The sequence below is a fragment of the Meriones unguiculatus genome, chromosome 17, assembly GCF_030254825.1.
Source record: "Meriones unguiculatus strain TT.TT164.6M chromosome 17, Bangor_MerUng_6.1, whole genome shotgun sequence".
Taxonomy (NCBI): domain Eukaryota; kingdom Metazoa; phylum Chordata; class Mammalia; order Rodentia; family Muridae; genus Meriones; species Meriones unguiculatus.
This window is the reverse complement of record NC_083364.1, coordinates 38,367,750-38,384,823: the sequence shown is the minus strand read 5'-3', so window position 1 is coordinate 38,384,823 and position 17,074 is coordinate 38,367,750. Positions and strand designations below refer to the sequence as shown.

The 17,074-nt window shown below is 49.5% G+C and overlaps 1 protein-coding gene across 3 annotated transcripts in view; it reads right to left on the bottom strand.

Annotated features, from left to right (window-relative positions):
* Mylk (myosin light chain kinase) overlaps nucleotides 1-17,074 on the bottom strand; it is a 231,307-nt gene that overhangs the window by 76,130 nt on the left and 138,103 nt on the right. For all 3 annotated transcript variants that reach the window (XM_021634632.2, XM_021634634.2, XM_021634630.2), the window contains exons 12-16: nucleotides 14,770-14,907; nucleotides 12,689-12,886; nucleotides 11,833-12,082; nucleotides 5,361-5,432; nucleotides 3,788-4,911 (exon numbers count right to left, since the gene is read on the bottom strand). In XM_021634632.2, the coding sequence (XP_021490307.1) occupies nucleotides 3,788-4,911; nucleotides 5,361-5,432; nucleotides 11,833-12,082; nucleotides 12,689-12,886; nucleotides 14,770-14,907 (1,782 nt within the window). The remainder of the gene's footprint in view (nucleotides 1-3,787; nucleotides 4,912-5,360; nucleotides 5,433-11,832; nucleotides 12,083-12,688; nucleotides 12,887-14,769; nucleotides 14,908-17,074) is intronic.

Sequence of the window (17,074 nt, the reverse complement as noted above, 5' to 3'; positions counted from 1 at the left end):
AAAATGAATCATCTCCTGACAATAGCAACAAAAACAAAGTGTCATTACTAGACTGGGAGAAGTGTTTTGCTAGGGGAAGCCCAGCTTAGAGGCAGGAAGTGACCCATAGAAAGAAAGGCCCTTTTAACGCTACCTCAGCCCTGCCTGGACTCCAGGGTCACTGTCTTCCTACAGCCAAGACCGGTCTAGAAGGGAGACCCAGGTGCCTGTCGTTGGAGGGCAGGCCCAGCTGATGGTCTCCTGAACACAAGTGTCCCGCAGCTCTGGGTGCCAGGAGAAGAAAGCCTCTTCCACCTGACTGGGCCTCCAAGAGCTGCCTAATGGTCAAATCCTACCGACGGCCATCGTGCCTCTTCCTGGGCTTCCTCAGCATTCAGTGGGGTGGATGTAACCCTGTCCTGTAAGGCTGTGGGGCTCAGCAGAGAAGCTCCTGGATACCCACACAGGTGTCCATTAGCAGTGGAAGCTCTGAGATCCAAGTATTGCTTGGGCACAAGGAGGACACGTGTGTCTCTTGACTAAAGTGACAGGGGTCTGAGAAGGTACCCTGGAGGAAGCAAATCTTGATAGAGGGGGAGACTGACAGGATGGGGGTCAGGGAAGTCAGAGGTACAGATAGGGAGGTGCTGAGGGGGGGAACGGGTATTGCCCTTTCCCCCTGCCCATTGCCTCAAATCACTGGCTTCCTTAGTTCCAGGGACAACTCCTCTTTGGCCCAAGAGAACTCAGTCTGCTCTAAGTCCCTCTTTGCCCCCAGCTCCAGCCATCACGCGGCCCTTCAAGCCAGGCTACATGGCATATGTGTGTTCTTCTTACACTGGATTCTTTCCCTCTGTGGCCATGCTCACCCTGGCAGTCTGGGCCTGACCACTGTGCCCCTGACCCCTTCAGCAGTCTCTCCATACTTGTCTTTGGCCTGGAGTCAGTCAAAGCCCCTCAAACCCAACTTTGTGTGTAGCATTCCTCACTCCGAAATCTCTCTGCATGGCTCTCGGCCACTTTTAGACATGTTCTCTGACAGGATGTGGGCTGAAACCAAGGCCAAGTCACCATTGCCGGCCCAGATGGGTCCATTTGTAAGCAGCCAGCTGTTAGTGCCCTAAGCCCTGTACAGGGAGGGCTCACCTACTGCTAGCTTCCCTGCTGCTCAAGTCTCGTCTGCTTTCTGGGCTCAGAGGTGGGCCAGGGGCTCTCCTACCAGTCGCCCATTTCCCTAGCATGCAGCAACTCCTTCTCTCGGACCCACCCTGTCACACTTTGCTCTAACAGCTTTATCACGTGAGCCTGTGTTGTCTCAGCCAGATCTGTTGGGAGCAGATTCATTCCAGCTCTGACCACCTTGCTGCCTTCTTGGGCCTCACAAATGAGAGTTGATAAGCCCTAAGATGCACTTCCCTGTCACAAAGCCCCATTAAAGACCTGGTGAGTACAGGGTCCAGAGGCAGGGCTGCTATTTGGAGAACAAACACTCTCCCCTTTATTGTGGCTCACATCAAGGTCTCCTTCCTCCATCACAGGGAAGTGTCTGGTCTTTGCCCTGCTGTGCAACCTTGGGCAACTTACTTAACTTCTCTGTTAGAAAGCTATCTAGTGGTGTAAGGATTAAGGGAAAACTTAAGATGTCTAGGATGGTGTCTGGATGTGGTTCTTACTTTGAAATATTGAGAATATTGTTTGAAGTCTGGTTCGGAGCTCTTTCTGTAACTCCCACTCCCCTCTCACAGTCTCTCTTTTGTGCTGGCCCTGTTCAGCTTTTCTTCTCTTGTCCTTCCCTTTGGGAAGTAATGGTGTTGCTTGCATCTCTGTGCTCTAAAACTTACTCCAAGCAACCCAGGCATAAGGGAAGCCAGCAGCGGGTGGCCTAGGAACACTTTTGCAATCAGGGCCGAAGTCTGCCTTATACTGTTCAGTTGAGTAGACTCTATACTTGGCCATTGGGAACTGCCACCTCCACCACTGTTTGAACCCCAGTTTCCCTGAGGTTGGTGTAGTCATGGACAGTATCATGCAGGATCCTACCATTTCCACATCCCAGGCTGGTAGCTGTCCTCCATCCTGCCTATGGAGGTCATTGGACATGGTGATCTGAGGAACACTCCTGGTCAAGCTTCCCATTCTGTTTGAAGCCCACTCAGGGGGCCCTTGGGTGTGACAGGGAGGATGGGTAGTATCCATTGTCCTGGACTTCTCACCGCACCACAGTGTCCCCTCAACACTGTGTGTAGACACCATAGAGGCAGAACTTGTACACACAGGGGGACAAATTCCTTCTGGAGGATCCTGCCGAATTGGGGACATCAGTGTGCAAAAGCTACTGGGTCAACACATTAGCTGAAGATTATACCATTTGTCTCTGCTGAAAGAAATTTCCAGTTTGCCTGTGGTCCTTCAACATTCAGACTCTTACATATTTCAGCTGCTGTAGATTGGCTGGCTGGATTGTGGCATAAAGACAAGGATGTGCTATCTGCAAATGCCTCCTTCCAGGATTTTGGAGGTAGGGATGAGGGGGAAGTGGGTGGAGAGGGGGGTAACTGGAGGATAGTTGGAGAGAGAGGAGGAGAGGGCTGGCATCTCAGTGCACTGGCATTTGCTAAGACCTGTCCACTCAGCCTCTAGTGACAGGACACATGCCATATAGTGACAGGACACATGGGAACTTCCTCATGACCCTTGAGGGTCAGCTCTAGCCCAGGCAGGACCCTGTCCCTCCACTATCCACCTCAGTGGACTGTGGAATGTCATCTGGCCTAGGAGTTCCCAATAAGACTTGGGGTTTATAATATGTCTTAAACCATACTGAGGGCTGGGTAGGTGACTCAGCAGCAGGTAAAGGCACTTTCTACCCAACCTGGCCCCCTGAGTTTGATCCTAGGGGATACACATGATGGAAAGAAAGAACCAACTTCTATAAGTTGTTCTCTGACCTCTAAACATGTACCATGGCAGCGTGTACCCACACTCTTAATCAATCATTCTCTCTCTCTTTAACACACACACATAGAGATAAAACAAACAAATAAATAAATGTAAAAGAACAATAAACCCTATCAAGGGGTTGGGGATAAACTCCCTCTTACTCTCCTGTTTTCTCTGGTGTAAACTGGCCCATTTGAGAACTCCAGAGCCCCAAAGGCCACCGGTGGCAGGACTTGCACCACCCCCCAACCAAGAATGTGAAACACCAGCAAACAAAAAGTCTCATCCAAATTAGGAAGTGAGCAGCTCTGTCCTGAGTAAGTACGGCCATCGGGGCTGTGTTGACTGTTTTGTTTGCCCATAGGGCCCTTTAGGCCCTTGATGTCCTCCAGACTGAGCTGTTGCTGGTGCCAGCCCCTAGTCCCACACCAGCAAGCCATCACCCACAATTTCCTTCACTTCTCCATCAGTAATGCACTCAGGGCCCTCAGCTGACCTCAGCTCCATCCCCCCTTTTCCAGCTGTGCAAGCACAGCTCTCTCCATGGGGTGGGCGGGGGGATGTTGGACACTCAGTTCTAGATCTGCTCAGAGGAGACCCAGGAGAGGACTCTGTCAGACAGACACCAAGGCACAGCCTGTACCACACAGACCAGAAGCTCAACTTTCATCCACAGCAGAGTCATGTACATACCCCAGGACCCTCAGCAGGGAGCCAACCTATCTATAAGTGGGGGTGGGGGATAGTGATGGTTATTCCAACTCAGGCATGGCTAAGAGTAACCATCAAGCAGACTGCAGGCTCATGGTTTTACACTGATGCATGTAGGTAGGGGCTCCCCATATTCCCTACCCTCACCCTCATTTACCTTCTTGGGAGAGGATGATGAACTTGGTGGTCTTGAGTGTCTTTCCATTCAGTGTCCAGGTGACAGTGGCTGGGGGATCAGAGGTCACTTGGCACTGGAGTAGCAGCTTCTCCCCCTCAGCCACACGGACATCTTGTAGCTTTTCCTTGAAGACTGGGGCTGAGCCTTGGCTCTCAGGTCTCTTTTCATTGCCTGCGGCTCCGGCATGCCCCTTCTTACAGTTAACATCATTCTTAACCTCCTTGAGGTCTTCTTTCCCAGCTGGTTTCAGGGTCTCAGCAGGCTTGGCATTGGCCACAGGCTTCTGGGTCTCAGCAGGCTGTGAATTGCCAATGGGTTTCAGGGACCCTGCAGGCTGTGCATTGGCTACGGGTTTCAGGGTCTCAGCAGGCTTGGCATTTCCTATGGGTTTCAGGGTCTCAGCAGGCTTGGCATTTCCTATGGGTTTCAGGGTCTCAGCAGGCTTGGCATTTCCTATGGGTTTCAGGGTCTCGGTCAGCTTGGCATTGCCTATGGGTTTCAGGGCCCCAACTGGCTGTGTATTGCCTACAGGTGTGGGGCTTTCCCCAGCCTTGCCAGTCAAGACCTCAGCACTGTTGCTTCCATTCTCGGCGGGTGACTTCTTCTTGCCACCTAGCACTGAGCGAAAGTCTGGGGTGGCAGCTTTTGGAGGTGGTGCCTTCTCAGGAATGGGGGTCTTAGGGGTCCCCTTCTTGGCTAGGACAGAGCGGAAGTCAACCTGCTGGGGACTGTGCACCTTCCTCTCTTCCTCGGACACAGTCTTCGGCTTCACTTGCCGCTGAAGGTTGGCGCGGAAATCCATCTGCTCAGCTGGGATCCCCTTCAGGTCTTCTTCTGATACCGTCTTGGTGCTCACCTTCTTTCCCAGGAGGTCACGAAAATCCAGCTGCCCCACCTCCTGCTGGCGGATGGCCTCTTCTGTGTGCAGCCTGGTCTCCACCCGTCTCTTCAACAGCCCCCTCACGTCTTCCCCGTCTTCCTCCTCTGGCCAACCCTGCCCTCTTGCTGGCCAGCCAGGCCTCAGGGTCCCATCACGGTCACCATCACCATGAACACCAACTCCTCCACCACAGAGGCCCTCACAGCTGGCAGGCTCCCGCCCCCTGCAACAACCAGTGAAGGAAAAGGGGAGAGTAGCAGGAAGAAAAGGGGCTGGGTAAGGCAGAGACGTCAGGGGAGAGCAAATCCCTGAGGGCGGAGGGTAGAGAGGAGGGGGAAGGGGACGTGGGGGCCGGCCGGGCTGTGTTTATAGAAGGGAACATTGGTGAGAGGCGCTCACTTGCCTCGTTGGTTTATTATATCGGTAATGACTTCAGTAGCCTTATAAGGGTGTGTGTAAAAAAAAAAAAAAAAAAAGAAAGAAAGAAACACGAAAAAGAACACCCATCACCCCCTCCTTTGCCTTCCCTTGCCCTCCCCCTGCATCCTCTTCCAATCTTTCCCTTTGGCTCTGGTAGCTTCAGTGGGAGGACACAAACAATCCCAGGCTTCAGGGCCAGGAGGAGGGTGGCGGGTGCAGGGGCCTGGACAGGCAACTCCCGGGGGCACTCACCGTGGTGGGGCTTTGGCAGGACTGTTCTGCAGCATCAGTGCTACCTGGCAACTGCACTCACCGACCCGGTTCCTGATGAAGTCAAGGACAGTACAATGAGGACTATGGGGCTCCCTGGGCAAAGGACCTGTTCAGCTCAGGGCTGGAAGGGTGCAAGGCAAGCATAGACTTGGTCATGGGCTGACGGACCGTAGACGAAGAAGGAAGCTTAGGGCTTAACTGTGGCAGTCATCCCAGACTTAGCTTTAGGGTAGGGCTCTCACCCCGTGGTCAACCTTGATTTTTACAGTTCTGGATTAAAAAGAAGGGAAAGGGGGTGGGAGGAAGCTGATCTGGGACATCAGCAAAGATCAGCATGGACCAGTGCGACTCCTTCCTTAACACTATCAATTGATCACGCAGTCCAAGAATAAAGGCCGCTGGGGGCTGTGAGGAGGCCACCGGTCGACACAGACAGGCCCAGCTCATACGCCCAGTCACCGACCTGATTCCAACCCCCCTCAGATCCATGCAGGCACTTCCCCAATGGCTAAGTTCTCTTTGAAAACAGCCCTAGCCTACCTTCACTAACCAAAACATTGTGTTAAAAACCTAACAAGCATGTCTCCAACACGGGTGGCCCTTTCTTTTACTCCTTCCTTCAGGTGGGGAGGGCTCTGGATTCTTTACAATCGCAGAGCTGTTCAGCCTCTGGGGGTGCATGGCCAGCTGAGGCCCCTCTTCTCAGGCAGGGGGCTAAGTGGCTAGCAGCGTGGATTCAAAGCAGATGAGCCCTCCGGCCTGCGAGGCTGCCCTCTGCTGGCGTTTCAAAGCCGAAGTCTAGGGAAAGGTCTGGGAATAAAATGAGGAAGCTCTACCATTCCAAGGACTCCCGGCTCTTGTGACTGTCACATACTCTGTCTTGTTCTCTCCAGCATGCCAGCTTGGTCTGGGAAGTGTGAGAAAGGAGCTGTGGGGACTGTGCAAGGCTGGAACCCTCAGGTCCCACACGGTCCCCTGGATGCATTGCCTTAGCAGCACTACTGGTGACCCTTCCAGACCACATGAGAGGCATACCAGCTGCCAGCTCTGGGACCTCTTCCTTATATAACCCACCTCATTTCGTCTATGGTTCTAACAGGTTAGAGGCAGCACTGCCTTTTTTTGTTTGTTTTATAAGACAAATGGAGTGTGTGAAGGTTAAATGATGTGCCTAAACTCAGAGATACCTAGCAGGGACAGGCGCTGGGACCAGATCTACCTACATACAAGGCTTGCAGCCTGCAAACAGGCCCTCTGGAATCTTTGTGTGTTTCTTAGTGTGTCTGTATACATGAGCGCCTTAACCGCAAGAGTGGACACACATACATAAGTGTATGGGTCCAGCTGTGAGGAACCTGCATCTTGAGTCTGGGAATGTATGCTTATGCCTCCTGATGCCACAGTGGAACATCTACCTCCCTCTGTCTGGTGCTTCCTCTTGGAAAGACACTAGCAGCCGACAATATGCTTCTGTTCCTCAGGGTCTGTGGATTTGCTCCTCGTCCTTGGGCAGGGACCCATGGGAAACAAGGACGGGTCTGTTGGCTTCCTTCTAGCCCTCTCTCTCCCCCTTTGCTCCACCTGTTGCCTGTCTTATCTCAGGCTGAGCCTATGTAGATAAATTCTTGTCACCTCAGCTCCTTCACTTCTCTCTCCTCCCTGTCAGCCCCTCTAGCTTGTCCCTTCCTCCAGGTCCAGGTTCTTTGAAACTACCAATCCAAGAAACCTGAAGAATCCAGGCTACACCTCTGTTTATCAAGCAACTCATTAGTGCCAGGCTGTAAGCATGTCACCTTGTACCCTGATTTTGTCAGCACCAGGCAGTGTTAAGCTATTCTTTCCCTCCTCCACAGTGTTCCCATGCCTGATGCTAGCATGCAGCAGAGCCCGATGCCCAACGGGTGTTTACTTGGTAACTCCTTTCCACACATTCTCTCCGAGTTTCCTCTTGTCGTAAGAAGGACAAAACCCAGGCATGGAAATCAGGAGAAAATGCTGACCAGCTGGCCCCACTTCACCTTAGCCACACTCTAGGAGGCTGTGAATCAGAGAGTTGTGCTGTCTGCTGAACTGGAGCAAGACTTACCTAAATCTCCCCATGGAAGGAAGCAAGTAAGGGCTTCTCTCATCACTCTGTCCTCATGGTGGGGATTACAAAGATAAGGACCTCAGGGCCTCTGGCTCCACCCACACCCAGACCTCACCTTGAGGTCTCCTAACAACTGAGGGGGCAGAGCACTGAGACACCGTGACTGGGCCACCGTGGTAACAATTTCCAAAACCGAAAATGAAAACCTCTACGGGGCCTTTAAGGCAAGTCATGGGTTCTTCTGGGGTCTATAAAGTTCAGATGGATTCTTGCTTGGGACCATCTACCAGTAACCTAACCAGCAGGAATAGTCTCTCAGAGACATCCTACCCACACTCCCTACCCACACTCCATCACAAACTTGGGCTGAGACCAAGTCCCTGCCTTGGTGTTGCCCCACAGGACACAGCAGTCACTCTGCATGCTGCACCTGCCACAAACATAGAGACCACTGGCCCCCCTTTCCTGAGCCCAGTATAAGAAGTTCATACTCTGTTCAAAAGCCCTGCAATGAGTCCCTCCCCAAGTCCCAAATCCCAGTCACATAGGATGATTTATGTAGACAGAGGCAAAGAACTGAAATTTCCTGGAACAGATCTTGTTTTCTAACATCACATCTGGAATTTGAAGCTGCTGTGTTGCTATCTCTCCTCTTGGTCAGAGCTGGTAAAGGGAAGGGGAGATCAAAGCCCACCCATGCCCACCAATCCCTGTTAGCAGGAACAGACTGGACCCCTTGGTTTTCTCCCAGCTCCCCAGCCTTCTTCCCTGAAAGGCCCTCCTCCATGGGCCAGGTCTGACTTCTGTCAGGACAAAGAAAGCCAGAGGGAACAAGGTCCCTGGCAGGCCTGGCATGCTCTCCTCAGGAGAACTTTCCACTGACTCGCTCCATTTTTGCTGGGGACAGAGCCAAGGCCAACGCAATGGCCTCCTGGAGGAATGAGGAATCTGACTCTGGGAGGAAAAGGGGAAAGGGATGCACGAGCAAACAAGCATGAAGTTCCAGGTCCTGTAGTTCCCCGTGCATGGAAAGGCATTCCCAATTCCGTAGTGATGGAAGAACACGTGACTGAAGTCAAAAGACAAGGGCTCGAACTTAGGCTCAGCTTGTGGCCACGAGTAAGTCAACGACCTGAGACCTCGGCGTCCCTCGTTATTAGATGAGAAGGCTAGATAAGTTTTGCGTTCCCTTCCAGCTGGGATAGTCTACATTTTATGACTGTCCCCAGCTGGTCCCAGACAGTCTGCCTTTTGCCCTTCCAGTGTAACCCCATCTATGGCCTGGCAAACTTCCTACAGCCCCTTGCTTCGTGCTCTCTACCCCCTTCTTTCTTGGCTCATTCAACAGCCAAGACCTCTTTCACTGGCCAAGACCAAGTCTTTCTTTTTGCTTCAGAATCTCACAAAAAGCCAGGAGCTGGAGGCAGGGGAATCATGAATTCAAGATTATGCAATTATGCATAGTGAGTCTGAGACCACCTGGGCGATATGAGACCATATCTCATAAAACCAAATCAACCAACCAAAATATCTCTCACTCACAAAAATCCCATCTCATAGATGATATCCAGCTTGATTAATACAAGTATCATCTCGAAATTCTGTTCCTTCATCAAAAAGTACTGACACATCAAGTCAGTTTCTGCCCTAGTACCAGCCTAGTGAGCAAGTGTGTAGGCTCCTCATCACGGAGGCAGTTTTGTCCTTCCTCATGACAAGTTCAAGTGTTAAGGCAGAGTCAGTTGACATATTCGAGGCACATGGCTGATAGTAACAGGATGATGCAGGAAATTGTAAGAGGGGCCTCAGTTTAGTTCAGATCCATAGAGCTCTGCCCATGTGGGCCTAACTTCTGAGCAGACCCAAAAGAGTTCTAAGAGATAACAGCTTTCTTTTATTTAAAGACTATTTTTCAAAAAATGCACTTAGGTATTTGGGGTGGTTAAATGGGCACAGCTAGCTGATACATGTGAAAAGGAGATGCCCAGACTTATTGTCTGGTGCAGAGCTCCATCATAGCAAAAGCCGTGGCATGTAGCTTACAGAGCCGATCCTGAACATGATGGGCTTGGTACAGAGAAGTGATAAAGTCCAGGAAGAAGTTAGCAAGTAGTCAGGGACCCATTCAGGCCATGTCTAACTATCCCCTGGATATGCCACAGCCTCACATTTGCAGGAAGGTTGCTCATGCCAGCCTTAGGGCCTGGAGCAGGCATTCTGTCTATCAGTCTAGGCTTGGCTTGGTATTTTAGGGGGTGGAGGATTTTAATAGGGGAAACTAATCTCCCTGTGGTTGTTTTTATTTATTTATTTTTTATTACTTGTGATGGTTATTATCATCCAGTTGACAATATCTAGAAACAACTAAGAGACAGGCCTCGGTTCTGCCTGTGAGGGACTGTCTGTATTGGGTTAATGGATCAGGAAGGCCTGGGCAGCACCATTCCATGGCCGTGGGCCACAGAATGGACCCCAGAGGAGAAAGCAAGCTGAGCACCGATGTTCCTCTCTCCCCGTTTCCTGACTGCAGATGCCTAAGGCTCCCACTGTACCCTGGAACTGAGGCAACTCAGTTAGGTTGTCCTTCCATTGTCTTTTATCCTGACATGCAGATAGTAACTAGCACATCACTCTTTTCTTGTTTGTTTGTTTGTTTGTTTTTCTAGGCATCAAATTTACAGCTCTACATATGCTAGGCAAGTGTCTACCACTAGCTGTATCAATTTTTGTTGTTGTTGTTTTGGGTTTTGTTTTCTTTCTCTTCTTTTTTTTTTTTTTTTTTTTTTTTTGAGACGGACCTCTCTACATAGCACTGGCTACTGGGTAGAACAGGCTGGCCTCGAACACATAGAGATCCACCTGCCAAGTGCTGGGATTAAAGGTGTCCACCACCATTCTCTGCTCTGTGGCAATTTAAAAAATATATTTTAAAACTTATTTCTGATTTGTGTGTGTGTGTGTGTGTGTGTGTGTGTGTGTGTGTGTGCTGGGGATCAAACACAGGGCCTTGTACAGCCAGGCAAGCATGCTACCACTGAGCTACATCCAGCACCTATTTTCAATTATATGTATGAGCTTGCATCTGTGTGTGGGTATATGCAGTAAATGCAGACACCCACAGAGGCAAGAAGAAGGCATCAGAGCCCCTGGAACTAGAGTTACTGTCCAGTATGGGTGCTAGAAATTGGGTCCTGTGCAAGAGAGGTATGTACTCTTAACTACACTAAGCCATCACCCTAATGCTCACCCCATCCCCTGTGGCAGTTTAAAAATATCTAAAATTCATTGGTATGCTTTTCTCCAAAGGGTGAACTTTGATTCTTCAGTTCTCAAATAAAATCTTTGCTCAGTGGCTCACTTCTAACAAAAAACCATGTAGGATGTTTGACTTCCAAAGATGGGTAGTAAAAGGCACTATAGGTTCAAACTGTTTCTAAGATGCTTCCAATTTTTAGCTGCTTTGGTCTGGATGTGTGTGCCCCTAAGGTTCATGTATTGAAATTTAATATTTCTTGTGATGTGTTAAAAAGGTAGAAGCTTAATCCAACTATAATATTCAGAGTTCAGACCTTAGGGAAAATCTAAGATTAGATAAACAATCAAGTGGAGTCCCTGTAATCAATTACTAGTGCCTGTAAAGATGAGACAGAGAAAGACCACACACATGCCCTCTGCCTCTTGCCATATGAGGCCTTTGCACTACCCTTGTACTTTGCCAGAAGGAAGGCCATCACCAGATAAAGCTGCCAGCCTTGGACCTACAGAGACATAAACTCAGCAACTCTCCCTTCATTTCTAGCTATCTAGTTTCAGGCATTTCATGATAGTAGCCAAAAATGAAATTGTCCCCAGAAAGTGTGAAATAATAAATGTTTGCTGTATTATTGGTAGGCCTGGAGTAATTTGTTACATAGTAACAGACATAATACTAATGCAGCCCCTTTAACTGCTATCCTTCTGTATCTCTAATCCAGGTCTTCTTTCCCAGCCCCTCTCTCTTGAGTCCAGGCTGGTCTCAAGCCCATGGTGACCCTCCTGACTCAGCCTCCCAAGTGTTGAGATTCAGGAGTGAGCTACCAGGCCAGTCTCACACTCCTACATCTTTCATATTCTTCATACACCGCGCAATGTGCCAAGTCCAATGCATAATGCGAGAGGCTCCTGGAGACCAGAGCTCAGAGGGAAGGACTCCCCACGAGAGCCTAGTCTGCTCAACTGCAAGAACCAAGAGCATGGCTACCATACTGGGCAGACTAGGCCCTCATGGGGAGGGGTGGGAAAGAACATGAAAGAAGGAAACAAAAGGGCCAGGAGTCTAAGGAGGGGAAGAGAGAGGCTGGCAAGACACACACACAGACTCACTTGAGCAGGATCTCGTACTGGCCGGCGTGCCAGGGCTGCACATTCTTTAGAATCAGGGTGAACACGTCCTCATTCTGTAGCAGCTCAAAGTGGCCAGTATCCTTGGAGAGGGCTTTGCCATCTCGGAGCCAGTGCACAGCGGGAAAGGGGTCTCCAGCTATGGCGCAGGAGATAAGGACACTCTGGCCAAGGGAGGCTGTCACCGAACGAGGCTTGCTGATGAACCAGGGCTGGGTGCCATCCTGTGGCTCTGGAAACAGGCAATGGAGAGACATAGGGATGGAGGCCCTTTAGCACAGAGCTTGATATCTGCTCCATTCTCCACGATGGCAAGTGTTTGGAAGACAGTGTGTTCCTGGAGAACATGTGGTCCTGAAGGAGCATGGACTGGGTATGCAGACGCGGAGCATCCTCCTTGCTAGTCTGCCTTGGTTATGTTATCAGAGGGCAGTATTACTGCGAACTTGTGTAAGCCCTGACAGTATGGAGTCCTAGGCTGGGTGCTCATGTCTGTGCTGGGTGTGCCTGACGAGAACTGTTACTCATTGCATGCACTTAGCCACCTCTCCTCCTAAAAAGCAGGCCTCCACAGGAGAAAGGACTCATAAACCTGTAATTCATATCCCAAACCATCAATACCAAATTAAGTATATTACAGATTTCCCCCAGTGCTCCATCCATCCTAGCAGCTGCCCAGAGAGAGCAGGGACTTCAGAAAACTGCAAGAGCTTGAGTTGGAGACAGGGATCTGCCTCTGAGGCTGCAATGGGACCAGAGCGGTCTCCTGTGTTCCCCTCACCTCTAAAGGCATTTGCAGAACTTGTACCCCCATGCTCCCAAAGCAGCTCCGGCTCACCTTGCACGGTGAGCTTGGCCTGGGTGCGGACCTCCCCAGCACTGTTCCAGGCCTCACAGGTGTATGTGCCTGTGTCCTCTGGGAATACCTCCTGAATACACAGGCTGTGCCGGCCACCATTCTGCTCGAAGTGGAAGTCCTCTGACTCCTGGATCTCGTTCCCGTTGTGAAGCCAAATGACTTCTGGAGGTGGGTTCCCTGAACAAAGGGGAGCAACAGGAGACTGTGAGAGAGGAACTTCCCTAGCTAGGAAGCAACTGTGCACCTAATATGCTAATACTGGGCTAAGCATGAGTCTCTGCCTCAGTTTCCTCACATGCTGTCCCTTATTAGCAGGACTGTCAGGAGAAATAACTGGGTCAGTCTAACCTTTGCTAGCTGCCCACAGAATGGCTTGTGGCACAAAGAAAACACCAAACCCTGAAAGGGGTGTCCTGCCCTGCCCTGCCCTGCCCTGCCCTGCCCTGCCTCACACAGAGACTCCACATGCAGGAAATGGTGACATCACCAGAAAGAGCCTCGTAAGCACTGGGCCACCACACAAATGTAGTCTCGGGACCCCAGCTTGCAGAGGATTTCTAAATCCTGTCAGTGGGTAGCAGTGTTTGCTTGTACTTCTGGAATGTGTCCGGGTACAGATAAGAGACCACATGAGGCTCTGCTTTCAGAGGGGTGAGGCCCCTGGGGAGACTTAAGAGTGAGCTGATGGCCATTTGTCTGCATGGGTCAGACAGCACATGCCTGGAGGCCAGGTGCAGAGTGCCTCTTCTCTCTTCCAATTGGATGCCTTGGTGACATCCAGTTGGCATGGCAAATGTGGAAAAGAGACATAACCTCTGTCTGGGACTGTCATGGAAAGACCTTTGTCCTTTGAAAGATACAACCTCAGGTCCTCTCACAGTTCATGCTACTTTTACAGGTTGAGAGAAAGAAGGAAGCCAGAGACGAGTCCTCCCAGTTTTCAGAGGCACTGATAGGAACCAAGGACCACAGATGCACCCACAGGTTTGAGTACTTTTGGATGTCTACTCTGCCATGAGTGTGGATCTGGGGCTTTGTAAGCCTCTCCTGCTATCCCAGCAAGGGCCAGGAAAGCTCAGTCTGGGTGCAAGCTATATTTTTTTTTGCCTATTTTAAAAGGATCTCTCTCTGATCATCTCCTTTCTACCTTAAGATCTGACTAGAGCAACTCAGATAGCTTTTGAGATGCAAGAGGTCCTCATAAATGCTCATTTTGCACCACTTAAAAACATTCCAGAAAAAAATTTAGGGTCTTTTAAATATAGGCTTATAGTGTCTGAAAATTGGATAATTTGACTTCCTCATTTCCTATGTGCAACCTTTTTATTTCTTTCTCATGCCTTATTGTTCTGGCTAAGATTTCAACAACTCTATGGATTAAAAGGGGAAAAGATTAGACCCCCCCCATTTGTTCCTCATATGACTGGGAAGTGGAAGGGGGCTATTTGGGAAAAGGAAGGAGGCTGTTGGGAGGACAGAAAATGTAATGAGTAAATATGGTTAAAGTACATAATATTTTTTAATAAAATGTAATTGTGAAACCCTAGGTTCAGATGAAAGGATAGGACCTCCCCTATCAGTGGACTTGGAGAGGGGAATGGAAGGAGATGAGGGAGGGAGGGTAGGATTATGAGGAAATGAGGGAGGGGGCTACAGCTGGAATACAAAGTGAATAAACTGTAATTAATATAAAAAATAAAAATTTAATTTAAAAAGGAGTGAAATTCTTTAAAACCAAAACCAAAACAAAACAAAACAAAAAACTCCAAACCCCAAAACCAAAACCAAACCAAACCAAAGAAGCACACAAATAAACCCCCAAACATTTGATTGGAACTGGCCACATTAATCTTTAGTCATTTTCTTCCTCTGGAGGGTATAACCCTGAATCTTGCTACCCAGATATCAGAAGAGAGAAGTCAAGAGCCTCCACTTCCCTGAACCCCTTGCCGATGGTTCCATGACAATTTCCTGGGCATCTAGGAGCAATGCCCCATGACTACTCTCTTGCCATGTGACTACTCTCTTAAGCACCCCAGGAGAGAGCTATATGGACAGACCTGACACCTGGACTGTCATAGTGACCTGGCTTCCATCCATGACTTTGAGATCAGAGAGGCCTTGCAGGAAGATGGGTGCGATGGACTTGCTGGGAGCTGGGGGTAGCAGGTGTTCCCTCTCTCCTTCGCTTTTCTTTTCTGTGTGGTGGAAAATAAAACGGGAAAGAAACATTCTTTCACGCACTCAACAAACACAGTAGATGATGCAGCTGCACTGAAGCTCGGGTCTGATGCACATTGGGAGGCTCTGGAGATCACTGGGAACAAGGTATGCCCCACGTCACTGCCTGACATGACAGTGCTCTTGCTGGATAGGGAACACTAAACAATGAAGTTCCACAGGGTCCTGTACGGACAAGCTCTGGTCCCTCAGGAGGACCTCAGGGTGGAGGCTCATACCTGGCATCTTCATGAAGCTCTTTCCCCCTGAGTTCTCTTTAGTCTTTGAATTAAGTGAATTAAGTGGCATAGAATTCAAAAGGCTCCTTCCCAACCTAGCTCCCTGGTGCTGTCTCTCCAAAAAGTGAAAACTGTTCTGTTTCTTCTTATACTTGCCAGACATGATATATGTTTACAACACACACAGGGGGGTAATTCCCTTCCTTCTTCCTTCTTTCCCTCCCTACCCCTTCTTACTTTTTTTTTTCTTTTTTTGGTGCTGTGTATCAAATCTAAGATCTCATGCATAAATATATACTCTACTACCAACCTCTGCTCTCAAGCCCATTTCCTCCTTCTTTTTTGAAAAATAAACTAAATCTATAATCCCTACACTGAGGCAAGAGAATGGTGGGTTTGAGGCCAGCTTAGGGTAAGAGCATGAAACAAAAACTACAGGGTGGACTGTGACTCAGTAATGGAACAGGAGCCTTGGCTGCATGTAGTAAGGCTTTGGATTCACCCTACAGGCCCCATCTCTCAGATCAAACTAGAGAGACAGAAAGCCTATCAGTGGGTGCCTGCAGCAGGGGGTGGGAGATGGATCAGAAGAGAACATTAAGGAATACTAAGGAGAAACAGAAATGTTTGTTTACTCTTCAAATGAGGGTAAATGTTCCATGGATATAAACACGTCTGCCAAAACTCATTAAGTTAAACTCCTAAAATACATGTAGCTTACTATACTTTCGTAATACTTCAGTAAAATCTGGGAGAGGGTAGCATGCTGATTGATAAAGGGGGAAGACTAGGGCAGCGATCTGGGTGCAGGCCTAGTCTATCCTTTCCCACTCAGCTGAGGGGACAGATTCACAGAAGGGCTTTTCCTTACTCCTTCAGCCAGTCTCCAGGAGGAAAGATGCTGTCTGCTTCACACACAGGCTGAGCCCCAGGCTGCCCAGTATCTACCTTCTCGTATAGACTTGCTGTTTTGTTTTTCTGGTACTAAAGGGCATAAGATTAGCAGGGCAGGTGCTATGGTTTGAACTCACTGAAATTCAGGGTGAACAAGATCAGATTATTACTTTTCGTTTGTACTGGGTATCAAACTCAGGGCCTGAGATAGGTGAGGGCCTACGTGATCTCTGGGAGTCATAATGAAATTTCACTGTCAGTGAGTTGGCTCTCATGGAACTTGATTAGTTGATGTGAGAGCGGGGTATTCTAATATGAGCCTGGAACCTGCACTGATCTGTCTTTAGCACCCACTATGACCTGCACCCACTTCTGCTGCTTCTCAGCCATGACTGGACAGAGCCTGAAGCCTTTGTGAAGACCTCTGTGGATGTCTGTGCCATGCTTTCTGACCGAGGAACTATGATAAACCGCTTTAGTTTACAAAGTATCCAACTTTGTTACAACAGAAACCAGGATAATGCACTGGAATATGTCTAATTTAAAAATCAAAGCTTCAAGGGAGGACTCTAGTAGGTTGGGTCTCCACCACCATGGGGAAACAAATTCCAAACCTTTCAAACTCAAGGACACTGCGGAGAGTTTCCAGGGTGTTTTTCTCTACCAGGTTAAGGCCCAATTCAAAGCGTGTTCACAGAAAGCAACGCTCTCCTGGCCCAGCCTGTGGGGCCCTGGAAGGATAAAGCTCTTAGGGTTGAATAAAGCTTCCCCAGAGTGGGAGCAGCAGCGAGGATAATGAGCAGGCATGCAAGAGCAGCTAAGACAGGCAAGCTCCATCCACCCCAGGACACCAGGTAGGGTTCTTGGTCTGCCCCAACTTCAGGAATTGTCTTTTGATGGAGTGCAGATGCTGGAAGGGTCTTGGCAGGAGGCTCTGGGAGTGGAAGCTGTATTGGAAGCTCTCAGATCTACCTCATGTCCCTGCCTGGGCTGCCGTGGTCAGGAAAGCTGG